This window comes from Aegilops tauschii, chromosome 3 (assembly GCF_002575655.3).
Source record: "Aegilops tauschii subsp. strangulata cultivar AL8/78 chromosome 3, Aet v6.0, whole genome shotgun sequence".
Classification (NCBI taxonomy): Eukaryota; Viridiplantae; Streptophyta; class Magnoliopsida; order Poales; family Poaceae; genus Aegilops; species Aegilops tauschii.
In genome coordinates, this window is record NC_053037.3 from 509781886 (window position 1) to 509799559 (window position 17674).

Consider the following 17674-nt stretch of genomic DNA (forward strand, 5'->3'; position numbering starts at 1 on the left):
GTCGACGTACAGAAGGAGGAAGGCCGTGTCGTCGCCGTGTGTGTAGACGAACAGAGACGAGTCGGAGCGCGTGCTAGTGAAGCCGATCGTCTTGAGGAAGCCGGCGAAGCGCAGAAACCAGGCGCGCGGGGCCTGTTTCAGGCCATAGAGAGATTTGGCCAGGCGACAGACGTGGTTGGGGTGATCGGCGTCGACGAAGCCGACGGGCTGATGACAGTACACCTCCTCCGCGAGCGTGCCGTGGAGAAAGGAATTCTTCACGTCGAGCTGGTGGACAGGCCAGCGGCGCGATGCAGCAATGGTGAGCACGGTGCGAATTGTGGCAGGCTTGACGACCGGCGAGAAGGTCTCGCCGTAGTCGACGCCGGCACGCTGACGGAAACCGCGCACCACCCACCTGGCCTTGTAGCGTTCGAGCGTCCCGTCAGCACGCAGCTTATGCTTGAACACCCATTTACCAGTGATCAAGTTGGCGCCGGGAGGACGAGGCACCAGATCCCAGGTGCGGTTGTGGACGAGAGCGCTGTACTCTTCGCGCATGGCGGCCAGCCAGTTCGGGTCGCGCGACGCGAACAGAGCTGGGAAGCGGAGAGAGCACAGCAGTAGGGGAGGCAGTGGCGGCTTCGTAGTAGCGTGGATTGGGGCGGACGATCCCAGTCTGCGCACGCGTGACCATCCGACGCGGCGGAGCAGGCCCTGCCGTGGCGGGCGGGGCAGCGGGTGAAGAAGCGGGCGCCGAGGAGCCGCAGCCGTCCGATGAGGAAGGGGCGGCGGAGCTTGAATAGCCGCCAGGCGAGCGAACGCGGGAGTCGTCCGCGCCAGATCCGACGGTCCCGTTCGAACCCGAGGAGGGCGCGACGGTACTTGAGCCGTTCGATGAAGCGGGCACGGCAGCCGGCGACCCCTGCTGTAAAACAGAGGGAGGCGCGGCAACAGAGCTCGACGCGGGCACCTGCAGAATTAGAGGCACAACGGCAGGCTGCGGCAGGGGCGGCTCAGGCGGGGGAGCGGGGTGATGAGCAAAGGGGAAGACGCCTTCGTGAAACACGACATGGCGCGAGGTGAGGACGCGGCGAGATTGAGGATCGAAGCAGCGATAGCCACGGTGATCGGAGGGATACCCAAGGAGTACACAGGCTATGGAGCGAGCAGCAAGCTTGTGGCGCGCGGTGGCAGCAGTGTTAGGATAACATAAACAGCCAAAAACTCGCAGCAGACTGTAATCAGGCGCGACGCCCAGAAGGAGCTCATGAGGAGAGCGAGGGGCAGTAGCATGACATGGGCGCCTGTTCTGTAGGTAGGTGGCGGTGTTCAGGGCTTCAGCCCAGAACCGCGGCGGCATCGATGCGTGGAAGAGGAGCGCGCGCACACTATCATTCAGGGTACGGAGCACGCGTTCTGCCTTGCCGTTCTGCTGGCTCGTATAGGGGCAGGAGAGGCGAAGGACAGAGCCCTGTGCAGAGAGAAGCGAGCGAACTGAAGCACTATCGAATTCCCGCCCGTTGTCAGTCTGAAGAGAGAAAACGGGGAGCTGAAACTGCGTACGAGCATAAGCAAAGAAATCGCGCAGAATTGGGGGAACATCAGATTTGTTTTTCAGTGGGAATGTCCAGACATAGTGTGTATAATCATCGAGTATAACCAAGTAGAATTGATAGCCAGAAATACTAGTAACTGGCGACGTCCATACATCCAAATGCAAGAGCTGGAAAGGGAAATAGGTGCTACTGACAGAAGAAGAAAAAGGTAAACGAGTGTGTTTGCCCACTCGGCAGCCATGACAGTGGTGAGGTGCAGACTTGGCGAAAGTAAAGGGCAGCTGCGAAGCTAGCAGACGGAGCGACGCCTCCCCCGGATGCCCGAGACGCTGGTGTAGAAGCTCGGTGGTGACCACGCCAGCAAACGGAAGGGAGGACAGCGACGGTGCAGACGCCACCCGATACAGATCGCCCGTGGAATTACATCGGAGAATCACCGTGCGAGTCCGGAGGTCCTTGACAGAGAAACCAAATAAGTCAAACTCTACGGAAACAGGGTTGTCACGGCAAAGCTGACGAACAGACAGAAGATTTTTGATCAAGGATGGAGCAACAAGAACATTGCGAAGCTGAATTGGGGAAGTGCCAGAGATTAAGGAGCCAGCACCAACATGGGTGATGGGGAGATGTTCACCGCTACCAACGATGATGTGTGAAGGAGAGGTAGGGGGTGAACGGAGTGGAGGTTACCGGGGTTGTTTGCCATATGCGAGGCCGCACCGGAGTCCAAGTACCAATCAGAGGTACTGCCTGACGACGAGGGACCAGCGGTGGCGCTGTGGAGGGCCGCCTGGAGGGAAGCCATATCCAGGGGTTGCTGGTGTTGCTGAGGAGGCGCTCCAGGGGCGGGCCGTAGCCGTACGGCGACGCGTGGCCGGGCGGCGGAGCGTAGCCGTAGCCGCCAGGTGCAGCGGGGAACGGCGCAGCGTACATGGCTTGCTGAGGCGGCGTGCCGGGACGGGGACCAAGCACACCAGACCCTGGAGCGCGCCACGGCATGGGCCAGGCCTGGACGAGGCCAGTCCACGAGTTGGTGCCGGGTGCCGGGGCAGGTAGGCCAGGTGCGCGAGGCGGCGCGTTTTGCGACGGGGCGCCGCCCGTGCCGTTGCCGCGTCCGCGGCGACGCCCGCGGCCGCCGCGCGCACGCCCGCCGCTGTTGGCGTCAGGCGCAGCAGGAGGTGCAGCGGGTGGTGAGGGCGAAGCAGCTCCACGCCCGGCGAGGAGCGCATGGGCGCCCTGAAGGCGCGCGGTCTGCTCGGCCCGATGCTCCTCGAGAAGCAAGAAGGAGCGTGTCTGAAGGAGCGAGGGCAGCGGCCACTGCGACATGATGTGGGGGATGGCGCCATGGAACTGGCGGTTGAGCCCTCGGAGAAGATGGAAGACCTGGCGCAGCTCGGACACCGGCTGGCCCAGATCGCGGACCTGGAAGCGGGATCGCCGGCCGGAGCAAAGGAATTGGTCCGGTCGCCGGTATCTGATACCATGATAAGAGGAGGTTTTAGCTATGAGTTTCAACGCGCTTGGATTAGCTCCTCGGCTGGGCATATACACAGTTTACAGAGAGCTCCAGGGAGGGAGATCGTGCGCCACTAACTCACGCACACGATCACATGTACTCTACTCGTACACATACACAGGCATACAACATACACATACACATGTGGTCTAACATCAATGATGAAGACCGGACAAAAATTCTGTTGCTGCTATGGAGAAGCTGGTACTTAAGAGAAGACTGCATACGTAATTGCGGTAGAGAATCGATTGGGAATTCAAAGCAGTTTCTGCTAAAATATGAAGAGGAACTGAGAGCTGCAACTGATCCTGGTGAGGGATCTAGCAAAAGGGAGACACTGACAGATGGAAGCTATGGAGAGCGGCTTGTGGCTATGGCCGTGGACAAATGGTCGCTGCCGGATTTGGGTATTACAAAAATCAATACGGACGCGGCCTTCCTCGCCGAGACCAGAGAAAATGCTGCCGGAATAGTCGTCAGAAACCACCAAGGACTTGTTCTCCTATCTATCTGCAGGAACTTGCCGCGCTGTCAGAGTGCTGAAGAGGCCGAAGCCCGCGCTGCTCTCGCGGGACTGAAAGCAATGGCGGCATATTCTAATGGTCAGATTGTGCTGGAGTTGGATAACCAAGCCATTGTCAACGAACTGAATGCACCAACCCTGACACGCTCCCCTCACTATGGTCTGATCACGGACATCAAACAGGCCATGGCCAGTTTTGCGGCATGCAATGTTCAGCATGTGAGGCGTGGATGCAATGCTTTAGCTCATGGCCTTGCTGCACTTACAAGAAGCTTAGGAGAGCAGTCGCTTATAGCAAACGTACCGAGTAGTCTTCAATCCTTGATGATCTCCGAGTGTACTCCCCTATCTGAGTAGATGACCCTACTTCAGATCTAAAAAAAAAAACATCGAATATCCAGGTGGTGTACGTAGGTCTAATGCTTAATCTAATCCTTTTGTGTTACGGCAGGAAGTGAACACTTGAACTGACTAAATGGATGGGTGTGCAGTGTGCGTGTGTTTTAGTACTGGAAGATTTTACGTGCCTAGTGCAGTGATGTTTTTTGCACAACTTTACCTTACAACCATCATGCACATAAGATCTTTGGTGGGACTATGGGGCTGTTTGGATTTCTACCAATCCCAACCCTACCAAAAATTTGGCTTGCCCGTGCGTTTTGGTGCCTGTTTGGAGAGTTAATTACACAGAAGTACCACAATTCGGGCATCACATGCAGATTGATACCACGATTGCTAATTTTTGCGTGTCAGTACCAACATTGCTCTAGATTTTTGCAAATAGGTCTAAACTGCGTATAAACACGTATTGACGGTGTATCTGACTAGCGGGGCCCGCCCGTCAGGTGCCGACGTGGCATGTTTTTTGCAGAAAACCCCTGCCCTCGCCCTCGCCCTCGCCCTCTCGCTCCGCGCCCGCCTCGCCGCCCTCGCCCTCGCCCTCTCCCTCTGCGCCCGCCTCCATCTCCACCCTGCGCGCTCCACGAGGAGTCGGACGCGAACGCGCTCCCGCCGCCGCCGACGGCGAGCCCGTTGAGGCCGGCCTGCCCCTGCATCCCGCCCTGCCGGTACTGCGCCCACATCCTCTGCTCCTGCGCCAGCAGCTCCTGCTTCCTCTCCATCTCGGCCATCTGCACGTAGGACGGCGGCGGCACGGATAGCGAGGCCGCGAACGGGTCGCCGCCGACCGCGCCGTCGGGGCCCGGGAGCGCCAGGATGTGGGTGGCGGGCGCGCCAGGGAGCGCCATGCTGCTCGCACTCCCGGGCGCAGCCTGCGCGCGCGCGTGCTGCCGGACGGCGCCCTGGTCGTACATCCCGTGCAGGAGGAGCGGGTCCATGCCGCCGCCCAGCACCGCGGTCTGGCGCGACAGGCTGCTCGCCGTCTCCACCAGGGCCAGCTCCCAATCGGCCTTCCCCGGCGGGGTGCAGGAAGGCGAGCGCGAGCAGCACGAGGGACGCGCGGCCGCGGAGCCGGAGAAGAGCGCGGCGAGCAGGGCCGTGCCGAGCCAGAAGGCGCGGAGGTGCGGCGGGTGGGCGCGCGCCGGGGCGGCCCCCGCCTTCTCCGCCGCGACGGTCCCACGCGGTCGGAGTCGAAGGGGCGCGCGGCGGTCGCGGATGACGGCGACGAGGTCGGAGAGGGCGGGGGGGTCGCGGAGGACGACGACGAGGTCGGAGAGGGTGGGGCGGGTCCGGCGGAGGAGGTCCCCGGCCCCGGGCCGCCGCAGGAGCTCGTCGATCGCGGGGCGCACGGCCGCTCTCCAGCGAGGCGACCCGGCGCGGATGCAGTCGGCGGCGGGGCGGAGCAGGGCGGAGGCGCGGGTGGCAGCGGCGTGGAGCGCGAGAGCGGATGCGGCACCGAGGCGCGCGGCGCCGGTGACGAGCCGGGTCCACGCCGTCATGGCTGCGGGCGGGCGGGCGGTGGCTAGGGTGGGGAAGCGAAGAGGGGGAGGAGGGGGCGCGGCCGGGCTTGGTTGGTTGTGTCGTGTGTGGGGGAAGAGAGGGGCGGGGGTTTTCTGCAAAAAACATGTCACGTCGGCACCTGACGGGCGGGCCCCGCTAGTCAGATACACCGTCAATACGTGTTTATACGCAGTTTAGACCTATTTGCAAAAATTTAGAGCAATGTTGATACTGACACGCAAAAATTAGCAATCGTCGTACCAATCTGCATGTGATACCCGAATTGTGATACTTCTGTGCAATTAACTCCTGTTTGGATCAGCGCCGAAGAATTGGCTTGCCCAGCTTGCCCGGCTTCCGTCCTTGTTATTCGCGCCAATTCGTGGGCGAGACGAGGGCGCCGAAATGCTTCGCCAAAATATTGGCGCTGTTTACTCTGGTTGTTAGTTGGTGGGCTCCACGTGCATGTAGTAGTATATATACTAAGAAGACTAGGCCCGTAATGGTTCGATTTATCTGGTTTTTCTGGAAAAAAATTTACCGCCCTTGTTAGCATGACACGTGTGATAAGATACTCCTAGGTGTGGTGTCTGTTTTTACTTGTCAAGAGTTTTTGCACGTCGTGGGCAGTTGGTCAGTCACCGCTTTGACCGATATCTCTGGAGATCTCACCGCTTTGACCCATATCGCTAGAGATCTCGCCTAGCAATTGAAAGCAACCAGAAGAACTTACACGTGTGCACACGTGTCTACAAAAAACTGCTTAGAAATATCTGGAAGCACATCAACCAACTGCCTTACAGCTATATAAATATAGCGCTTCTTGGCCCATGGACACCAATCCCCGTCTCCACCTGCCCACTTCCTTCCCCGGGTCTCCTTCCTAAAACACGTCCGTGAACGCACGCCCCGGCATGCGGGCCGCAGTGGAAAGCGGCATCCGGCGTGGTGGTCACTGTTCGCCAGGTTCCGGCCCGCGGAGTCGTCGTCCGTGAGCTCGACCACGCAAGAGGGCTTCAACCCTGTGGACCACGCGGGAGCAGCATCCGCGCTCGGACCCGTCCTCGCCGGGCTCCCGTTCGTGGCGCGCGCCGACGTAGCGGCCAGCCACAGCGGACGCCCTCGTCTCTCCCAGGAGTGCCACAACGTCGCCGACGCGGCAGGGCACGACCTGGACGCTCGGGTTCGGGCTATCCCCGCTCCTCGGCGGCTCCATCTCCGTCGCCACGGGAGGGCGACTCGACCTGGGTGATGAAGGTGGCGAGGGCCACGGCGAGGAGGACGTCAATGCCGTGGGCCTCGCGGGAGCAAGATCCGCGCTCGGCCCTGTCCTCGTCGAGTTCCCGTCGTCCGTGGCACAAGCTCAACTCGCGGCCAACCATAACGGACGCCGCTGTCTCTCCACGGAGTGCCGTTGCCGACGCGGTGGGGCACGGCTGCACGGCCGGGGCGCTCGGGCTCCGCCCCCTCCTAGGCACACCCGCCCGCTTCCTCGGCGGCTCCATCTCGGGCGCGACTGGTCTCGGATGCAGAGTCGTGGTCGGCGCGCTCGACATGGGAGATGGAGACGGCGAGGGCGAGGAGGACGTCACGAACGAGCTCAGGTACGTCGACTTCTTTTTTTTTTTTAACGTCACCGGGGGGCAGAAAAGACTGCCCACCTGAATTTTCATATAATTAGCTCAAGAAGAGCCTGACATACAAGGGAGAGAGAGAGCGATAGGTGTAGGGAGGCCCTGACACCCTTACAATCCCAGCGGGGACCTGACACCCTTACAATCCCAGCGGGGACCAGGAACTGAGAAACTACGGCAAGGCAGCAAAGCGCTGCACCCACGATTCTAAGATCGTTTTACATATAGCGCGGGAGCATCTCCATTTCCAGAGAGAGACATCGGCAGCGATGCAGCGCACCACTTCTAGGGGAGGGAGGTCTTGGTTGCGAAAAACCTTGGCGTTTCTGCTCTTCCAGATGTTCTAGAGGATAGCGATGCAGACAGTGGACCGCATGCGGGGGACACCCGGCAGTCCTGCATTCGAGGCGTAGAAGAGGCCCTCGACAGACTGGGTGGCCGCTGTCCCCGGAGCAACTAGGGCCCATATGGCACTGGCGTGTGCACAGCCGAACAGCAAGTGCTCCAATGTTTCATCCTGACCACAGAAGGCACAGGCGGCCCCGTCAATGATGTGTCTTCGATGGAGCAGGGCAGCACAGGGAAGACACCGGCGGTGGCACAACCAAAAGAAGAATTTGCACTTGCCGGGGGCGAAGCTGCGCCAAATGGTGGGCGCGAAGTTGTCCGGTTCGTGCACCGCCATGGCAGCCCGATACGCCCCTCTGGCTGTGAACACAGCCCCGTTGACCCGCAGCGAACGAACATCCTGCATGCCGTGGTGCAGGGTCACCCCTCTGAGCTCTTCCTTGAGACGAGCGAGTTCAGAGCAAGCAGCGGAAGAGAGCCGGGGGCGCAGCTGAGCGTCCAGCCCCTGCAGGGCAACAGCAACGCACGTGTTGGGGCGCACAGAGTGCGAGAAGAGTGCAGGAAACCGGAGCTCGAGCGTTGTCTCACCCAGCCAAAGATCACACCAGAAGGCTGTGTGTTCTCCGTTCCCCACCACGCACGCTGTGCTCTCCCGGAAGAGCGGCAGCAGCGCCAAGAGGGACTTCCATGTGGGGGTGTCTAGGCGGCCGGCGTCACCCAGGTCACGCACGCCGGCCCACCCATACTGGGAGGAGAACCACGTTTGCCAACCGGCTTCTGGGGGGGCATGGATCTTGGCGAGCAGCTTCATCAGCAAGCACGCAAGCACGAGTTCTGAAGTCTCATGTCCCGGACACCAAGTCCGCCCCGGTCGCGTGGTTTGCAGACTTCAGACCCGTTGACTGTGGAGTCGTTAGTCTAGAAGAAGGCTCGGCATTTCTTCTCAAAGCTGGCGTGTGTGCCTTCAGCCAATTGAATGGAGCCCATGGCGTAAGTAGGCAGGGACGTGAGGACCGCGTCGACCAAGGTCCATTTGCCAGCAGAGGATAGCAGCAAACCGCACCACCCAGCTAGCCATTTATCCACCCTTGCAATTAGCGGATAGAAATCAGCCAGCTTGAGTTTAGTAGCAGACAGAGGCAGCCCCAGGTATTGTTGTGGGAAAGCAGCCACGGGGCATCCGAAAACAGCAGCAAGCTGGCATGCCATCTCAGGCTCTACGTTGATGGGGACAAAGGTGCATTTGTCAAAGTTGAGGGCGAGACCAGTGTTGGCCGCGAAGGTGTCCAGCACCCTCTTGAGCTTGGCGACTTGGTCTGGATCAGCTTTAAGAAGGATCAAGGTGTCGTCTGCATATTGAAGGACGGGGCACGGGAGCGACGGCTCCAGGGGGTGTTGAAGGCCTCCTTCGGCACCGATCGCCAGGATGAGGCGTTGGAGCACATCCGCTACCAGAGGTACGGGGATAAGGAGTCTCCTTGTCGCGGGCCTTTTTTGCATTCAAACCATCGCCCGGGCACTCCATTGAGCACAACAGCAGACCTACTGGAGGTGTTTAGATCACTCACCCACTTGCGCCATCTGGTCGAGAATCCTTTCGCCTCCAAGATACGGTCCAGAGCAACCCAGGAGACGGAGTCAAAGGCTTTTCTAAAGTCCAGTTTGAGCACGACTGCCGGCAGCTTCCTCTTGTGGCAACACTGAACCAGCTCTGCAGCCAAGACGAAATTCTCAGAGATACACCTCCCGCGCAAGAACCCAGTCTGCTCCGGGTGGACGAGGAAAGGGATGAGTGGTTGAAGCCGACTCGTCATCATGCGCGACAACATCTTCGGGGGACAGTTCTGGAGCGAGATGGGTCTGAAGTTCGACGGCGACGTAGGTGCGTCCATCTTCGGGATCAGTGTGACGAACGACCTGTTGATGCCCGACAGGTCAGTCTTGTGATCAAAGAATTCAGCAGCCAGTTCCTGAAGGTCTGGGGCCAGACGAGTCCAGGCGTGCTGGAAGAAGGCAGGGCCGAAACCATCTGGCCCAGGGGCTCCCCCAGCCCGCATTCCGAAGACAGCAGCTTTGATTTCAGCGTTGGAGAACCGGTTGGTCGAGGGCGAGCGACTGGGCAGAGTCCAATCTAGCACCAGACATCAACTGGTGCAAGTCTAGGTTGTCCACAACCGGTGTTTCAGTCCCAAGCAGGTTTAGGTAGAAATCACGCAGGATACGAGCCTTGTCGTTGTGGGCTCGGTGCTCGACCCCGTCGCGGACGAGGCATGCAATCTGGTTCCCACGGCGGCGTGCAGACGAGCAAGCATGGAAAAACTTGGTGTTCTCGTCGCCCAAGACGCAGAACCTGATTTTCCCTCGACGTCTCCAGAAGGCTGCAGCCCGCTTGAGGTGTAAGGACAGAGAGCTCTGGACAAGAGAGCGCAGGAGAAACTCGGGGTCAGAAAGGCTGCGTTGCTCTTCCAAAGAGTCCAGGAACCTGATGACCTCATTGCACTTGGCAACAATCATGTCAGGGTGCTTGATTGATCTTGACCATCTCTTGAGAGCGCTGCGAAATTTCTTCAGCCGAACGGACAGGCGCTTCGCGGGCGCGAAGGTGGGGTTGACGGGGGAGTCAGCAGTTTCAAGTGCAGCAGCCAGGCCGGGGTATCCAAACCAATGGTCACTGAACCTGAAGATCGAGGCACACGGAACAACAGTTGCAGCAGTGAGGACAATCGGAACATGGTCCGAGGCCCTAGAAGCAATGGAGGTGACAGCCGAATCAGGGAAAGCGGTGCACCAGTCGTTGTTGACAAAGAAGCGATCCAGTTTGACGAGCACAGGCTCCCTTTGACGGTTACTCCAGGTGAACAGCCGGTCAAGCAAAGGCAGCTCAAGCAGGGCCGCCTCGTCAATGCAGTCGTTGAAACTCTCGGCGTCCGCAGCACAGAAGTTCCCGTTTTGATTTTTCATGCGGCAGACGGATGAAGTTGAAGTCTCCTAAGATAGACCACGGCTCAAGGATCCCCCCAGCAGTGGCAGTAATATTGTTCAGGAAGAGAGCTCGATCAGGACCGGCACAGGGGCCGTAAGCATTGGTAATAGTAAGGCAGAGCCCCGAGGCCCGGTAGCGCAAACGAGCTGTGAGGAGGCCGGGGAGCTGAGAAGATGACACGAGCTCCAGCACCCGATCGTCCCAGGCAGTGATCAGTTCGCCCGAAGCCCCGGTACTGGCCTGAAACACCAAGGAGCGAGCAACATGACCAGGGAGGAAAGCAAGGGCTTTGAAGACAGGAACGTTTTGCAGTTTAGCTTCCTGGATACAGACAACAGACACCGCAGCAGTAGAGAGCACAGCCTTAACAGCGACACATTTGTCATCTTCTCCTAATCCACGGACATTCCAGGAGACAAAAGTAAACCGTTTAGCAGGGGCACTAGTCATTGGAGACAGTGGATACACAGAGGGTAGCTAGAACTAGACGGACGTAGAGGAGTGGAGCAGCGGAGAGGGCACGGGTAGCCCCCTCATCAAAAGCAGCCGAGGTTGTCGCCATTTGGGATTAGACCGCCCGCCCGCCTCGGCGGCGAGCAGTTGCACCAGGGGCAGATTCCAGTAGAGCCAAATCTTCTTCAGGCACCGCACAGGCGCGTCCCATGTCCATCAGAACGGGGATGGCAGTTGGTGGCGAGGGAGGAGGCGATGTAGCGGGAGACGCGGCAGTCACCACGCCCAACTTCCTTTTCTTGATCGCCACGGCTCGGTCCACCATGGGGACGTAACCAGCAGGCTCGGTCAGCGTGAGACGGCCGCTGCGACGACACTCGGGCTCCGGTACGGCTGGCAGAGCACCCACCCATGGATCAGGGAAATCCAGTGCAGGGATAGCACTATCATCCACTCGAGCAAGGATGTGATCAAACACGGCAGAAGACGGTGGAGCGCGCACACCCGGAGCGGCCGAGGAGACATCGCTCAGCCCATCCAACAGGGGCGAGAGCGCAGAGAAGCCGGAGACAGGGTCGCCGCCCGCATCGCCCGGCAGAGCAGCAACATCAGCGGGTGGCCCCTCGTCCAACAGGGGGATAGGCGCCTCTTCAGCCAAAGGGGCCTCTCCGCCCTCCAGGAGAGGGGCAGCATCAGGGACTGGGATGGCCACGGGGAGGGCCGTCGTGGTGGCGCTCGGCGGGGGCGTGGGCGTCGCCTGAGCCCGCAGGGCAGCCCGGACACCTACAAGAGTGGAGGCGAAAGGGACCGTCGGCTGGGGCAGGGCACCCACGGCCGCCACCACTTCCCATTCGAGCTCGGCAAGCGAGAGGTTTCGCCAATGATCTTCAGGTGCAGGCGCCCGAACGATGATGTCCGCAGAGAGGGTAGCACGCACCCCCTCATGCTTGGGGATGATGGAGTCGATGACTCCGACAGAGGCGGAGCAGAGGTTGACGACGAGCATGCCCTTGGAGCCCGTGAGGCGAAGCGGTTGCATCGGGATTTTATAGAAAGCACGCTCGCCCCCAGCGCCGACCGCTAGGATTTCGAAGAAGCCATCCGAGACGTCGATCTGAACTTGAGTGGGCTTGGAGGAGATGCACTGTCCTTGCACGTCCGGGAGAACAAGATGGCCGGCCATGGGGCCGCAAGGCACAGGCAGCAGGCCGAGCACCCGCTCACTGCGCGAGGCCACGGGCGCAGAAAGAGCCCCCCGGCGGGAGGACCCAGCTCCCGCAGCGCCCTGATCGCGTCGAATCAGGACAGGGTTGTGGCGGTCTTCGTCTCCGGGGCCATCGCGCGGGGATGGTGGAGAGCGCGGGGAGGACGGGTCGTCTCTCCCACCGCCGCCCCCGTCGCTGTCGGAGCTAGGGCCCAACAGAGGGGTGACGTCGACTTCTTGTTCCCTCATCTCACGCGCTGTTTGTGTTGATCAAATCCTCCAATTCTCAGATTTGTGTTCAAGAGCCGCAGGTTTCAGGATGCTCATCGCCATATACAGGCCGTTCTCCACTTGATTTATGTCAGGAGTCGAATCAAAACTGCGGTTCACCGTTCACATTGTAAGCGTCGAGCCCTCTGATTGATTGCTTCCTGCCTATCTTTACTGGTCACAAAGGTTGATCTACTCTGATTGATTGCTTTTTTTTTATGTTGACCGACCTCAATGGTCGATCTGTATGCATATGCAGGGGTCTTCTATCTGCTGGTAAAAGAACTCAAAGCATGCTCGACGCGATCGGACACATCGATCCGACTGCGCCGGTGTACCATTGGAAAATCAATAGGTGTGATGCTCTATTGCGGGAAGTCATGGGAGAAAATCTTTACAAGGAAGTGATCGTCGCGGCGCCAAAGGAGGACGAAGGCGATTTTGGCTGCATCGTCATCCGTGGGAATGAAGTTCTTCACGGAGTTGCCAACTTCATGGTAGCCAACCAACCTTCTCTCACTTCTCTTCTTGTTTTGTATTGCACTGCCTAGCCATAGATGGACGAACTCTTTGGTCTTTAAAACACACAAGTATCAACATGTAGGTTAAGTGCATGTCTGGATTCAGTATTAAGGTTTAGATAGATGCAGGTTATAAGCAGCAAGGTGTCTCTTCAGGAGAAATCCCTTCACATTAAAAACTTGATTCAGGCAATTCGGCGTTTGATTCTGCATTGTAGGCTAGCTGGTGCAAAAGATATGAACAATATGCTCATTTTTTTAATATTCTTTTAGTTTTCTCTTAGTTTTGTTCCTTCCGCTTTGGTGTTTGTGCATACTGCTATCGTCTTATCAATGAAATAGCCAAAACTTGCTGGATATTTCAGGAAAATAAGAAGCGGGGCATGAAGTTGTAGTCTCACAAGTCACAAGGTCACTGGATAGCCATTTCATATCATCATTGCGGGAAGTCAAAGAGAAGTTCATAATGATATGACATTTAGCAATTTATATGGAAATTGTTTCTGGTGCCTTCCAACTTCAACGATTTATTGCAAGATGTGAAAATGAAACCATCTTTAACGCAGTACAAGCATGTAGTTTATTTTGTTTTCCAAAAGTTTGATCATATTGGATTGGATGCTCCTATTCTTTTTGTGTGTTCTTGCTAATGGCTAATCCTTAATTGATTTTGCTGTCATGATCTGGTTTTGTATGTTAAATTTCAGATAATTGTGCTGCCGCACTGATACACTCTTATTTGGCACAGTTTGGGTGAGCCCTGGTCAAAACTAGGTACTATTCACAATTGTCCTCTTGTGCAAGGATTGTAGTTCTCTTTTCGATTGATACTGGCCGAGCATGGCTGCGAATATATCATATAGGATCATTACAGTTCACCTAAGAGTGGTTTTACGTGGTAGTATCGAAATGCTAACTTGGTTGTACAAGTCTCAATATTCTTGCTGTTATTTCAATTTTTATTAACTGATCCTATCATTTTGTATTTTTCACCAGCCAAAGCTCGCCTGATTGTGAGAACGGAACTTGTTAACAGTATATTTTGATTAATTAGCTTTGGTATTCTTGCTGTTATTTCAATTTTTATTTATGTTCACCATGTCGGTTTTCTATTGCGGTTATACTGAAGCAGAAGTTGCTTGCTTCCCTAGCTATTTACGCAAAGTACAGCGTGTTAGCGACAGCTGCAGGGCGCAATATGTCAGGGGAGTTTGTTCCTACACGAATATATAGTTTGTTCTGGAATTTTTTGGTTCTTCGGTATCATTTTTAGTATGTATGCACAAGACTAACCTTACTTGAAAAGAGTTATGTACCATACTGTTCATGTGGATACCCTTGACGTCTTAGTAGGCCTCTCTTAGTGTAAGGGAGTACAATTATTGTGACGGGAATCAGGTTGAAAATTGCTCCCTTGTGAACCTATAGGCATTTCCTTTCTTTATTTCCTCGCTGATGCTTCTGTATGTAATTGTTTCTTTTTCATAAAAAATCAGGGGATCACGTGGTCATGCACTCTTAAGAGGTAATTCATAGTCCCTCCGTCCGGAAATACTTGTGGAAATACTTGTCCGAGGAATGGATGTATCTAATGTATTTTAATGCTAGATACATCCATTGTATCCATTTTTACGACAAGTATTTTCGGACGGGGGAGTATATAGCTACTTTTACCTGTTTCGGTATTTGGTGTTTGCTTTGTATGACATTTTGTTGATTCCGTCTACTGATGTTGTTGCTACACTGTTGCACCTCTTGCCAGGATTAGTGCAGCGTTCTGTGTTCTGCAAGTGTTGTTGACTCAACACCTCTTGAGTCAAGACTGGTTCAGAGAAATTGGTAACTGATTAGTTCACTAGCTTTCTTCACAGCATAGTCATCCACGACTGAAACTACAATGCTATGAAGACAGATGTACAAGAGCTGCTCAGCCGCACAAGAGTTGAGCAAAAAGAGAAGAATTAGAAATAGAGACATGGCAAAAGGCAAACCTTCAGCAAGTGAAGTAAGGCAAACAAGGATCTCCGAAAAAGATTTTCTCCAGTTTCTCGATATTTTGCTAATCCGTCAAGAGTCAAGATGTGCATCCAGCAACAACTTCAACATTGTCTACACAGGGAACAGATCACCAAGAACAAAAGCAGAAGAAATAGCTTCATCTCTCTATCACTACATCAGAGAGACAAACCAAGCTGGAGGATCAACATCTCTGGTCTAAGAAGAGAACCAAACCTTTGCAATTCGGTATCCAGTAGCCATTATCACCACCTACCATTGATCACATGCATGTACCAACTAGATGTACTCTTTCTTTGTATGAACTACTTTGCGACGAATTAAGTCTTGGACTGACTTACCAAACATTGCAAAAAACCAAATAGCTTATTGATTCATGTGGCGCGGCGTGCCGCCGCGCACTACACGCTAGTGCTGATTATTCTGGCTCGTAACTAGCGACCCTTTTTACTCGCTGGCATTTGCGTCGTTACCGGCTGCATGCAGCAACCAGATACTAGTACAAATCTGCATGCAACATGGTGCCGCGCAATTAGCAACTTCCAACTGCAGTATCTCGCTCGTGTAATTCTCTTGCCTACCTTTTTTTCACATTGACCGCATCTACGTTTTAATCTGTGTATTTTTAAATTTCCAATAATAGATGCATTTAAATATTTTCAAAACTAGTACCTGAAATTTGAAGGATATAATGGTCACAATCCAAACAAAAACACCTTGCCAAAATTTTGGCCATGATGGTCATGCCAAAATTTTGGTAGGGCAAATTGGGGGCTACATGGGCCGGCCACGCATGTGACACTGCCTTAGCAGAACTTGGAGACTTATCCCGAAGCGTCTAGTGGCTTTCTATCTTGGGCTGGTGAGGAGTACTCGCTTACGAGCGGGCCGGAAGGCATGTGAGAAATTAAAGTGTTTTGATCCGTTTGATATAGTGAATCTTGGGTTGATGAGCGGTTCATCAGCCCCCAGCTTGCAAATCAATGGATTGGAAATCATGCACTCTAAAGGGTCTTTGGCGGGAAAAGCAGGTAGTGGATACAACAAGACCAATTAAGTTTGTCCTAGCAAAAGAAGTTGCCCTCCCCTGATGATACTAATCGACTAGCTAGGAGCGAAGATGGACGTGCGTCCAAGCAGCAGAGCTCTGGACCGACCCACAGCAGAAGTCCCATCATTTTGGATTTTGGACAGAAACGGCAACAAAGCTTTGCAGCAGCTATCCTTTCGCATGGCCGAGTTGATGCTAGCCAGCTACTACTCCTGATTGTTGAGCAGGAGTCCAGCTTTATTACAAGGTGGAACGAAGGAGAAGAAAGCCAAGTAGCTGCAATTACCATGAGTGATAACTAGCAAACATGCCTATGCGTTGCAACGGGAGGAGAAAATCACATGTCGTAGTCCAGTAGACATGCCTCAAGACCTCCCTTCCTCAGAGCCACATCCTCTATTTTAACACATCCTCTATTTTAACACAGTGGCCCATTGTATCCCTACTTGCCTGCTTCATTGTATCAAGTTGAAACAAAAGGCCCACTTGCCTGCTTCATTGTGTCAAGTTGAAACAAAAGGTGCTTGAAACAAAAGGTGTCCCAAAGTAGGTGTTTACCTTTTTTGCAAAGCTTAGTATAGATAATGCAATACGTGCTTGTCCTGCTTGTTTCTTCTTTGTTGCATCTTTGCAAATGTAACATTTGATGCGCATTGTTGCCTTGCGATGGATGTTATCCGTTGTCGGGCCTTCTCTTCTCAAGTGTCAATTCCGCATCAAAAAACTTGGCCTTCTGGTTTTCGAGAATTTCATACTTCTGTGACCCCATATTATCCATAGACTGATAGCAAAATCCTCAATCGATCATGTCCTTCAAGTCACACGTTGCTTTCTACCACATCATTTTAAACGAAGGCCACTTGTGCATTGTTTTTCCTCTCTTGACCGATCTAAAGTTCAAAGTTTGGGTCCTCACATAGTACCTATCTCCTTCACATTGGAATTGACGTATAATTCAAATATAGAATATGACAGTTGCAGGCACACCTCGTTCCACTAGTAGAAAAAGGGCCTTTAGTCCCGGTTCATAAGGGCCTTTAGTCCCGGTTCTGGAACCGGGACTAAAGGGTCGTTACTAAAGCCTCCCCCTTTAGTCCCGGTTCTTACACGAACCGGGACTAAAGGCCCTCCACGTGGCCGCTGCCTGGAGGTCAACACCAACCGGTACTAAAGGAAATTTTATGATTTTTTTGAAAAAAATTTTGGAAATTTTTTTTATTTTCAAATTTCTGAATTTTTTAACCTCTAATCTCTAATCATCCCTCATCGCCGCTCAATTTAACCTCTAATCTCTAATCACCCCTCATCATTCCAAATCATCTAACTTTCCGGACGGTCACCCATCCTCTCACTACTCCAGCCTGAGCACGCTTAACTTCCGGGTTCTATTCTCCCTCGTTTCCAAGTCTCCACTTGTTGTTTTTCTGACAATAGTAAGATGTCAATCCTATTAACCCTCAGGAATTTAGCTTGAGCATGAAGTCACACATTTCACTGTTTGAGTTTGAAACTATTGTTCTAAAAAACAATAATTATTTAGTAACACTAATATTTCTTGAATAAGTAGTTGGACCATAGTTTGACCACAGTTTGACCAGATTTGACCAAAATTCAAAAAAACTGAAATAATTATTTAGTAACACTAATATTTCTTGAATAATTAGTTTGACCATTGTTTGACCACAGTTTGACCAGATTTGACCAAAATTCAAAAAAAC

General features: G+C 54.5%; 1 protein-coding gene across 11 annotated transcripts; it reads left to right on the top strand.

Annotated features, from left to right (window-relative positions):
• Positions 1-6325: 6325 nt before the first annotated feature.
• On the top strand, positions 6326-15282 carry LOC120976892 (uncharacterized). 11 transcript variants are annotated; one of them, XR_012205478.1, is made up of 4 exons: positions 6326-7080; positions 12410-12498; positions 12628-12865; positions 13255-15282. XR_012205478.1 is itself a non-coding variant. In XM_073510927.1 (3 exons), the coding sequence occupies exons 1-3, from the start codon at positions 6728-6730 to the stop codon at positions 13274-13276; spliced, it is 636 nt and encodes a 211-aa protein (XP_073367028.1). In that variant the 5' UTR covers positions 6326-6727; the 3' UTR covers positions 13277-15282. The 11 variants fall into 11 exon arrangements, 3 of the variants coding, with proteins under 3 accessions (XP_073367028.1, XP_073367029.1, XP_073367027.1); XR_012205476.1 differs by lacking the exon at positions 12410-12498 and having other exon boundaries at positions 12628-14414; positions 14652-14728; positions 14798-15282; XR_012205475.1 differs by lacking the exon at positions 12410-12498 and having other exon boundaries at positions 12628-14414; positions 14652-14728; positions 14802-15282.
• Positions 15283-17674: the final 2392 nt, after the last annotated feature.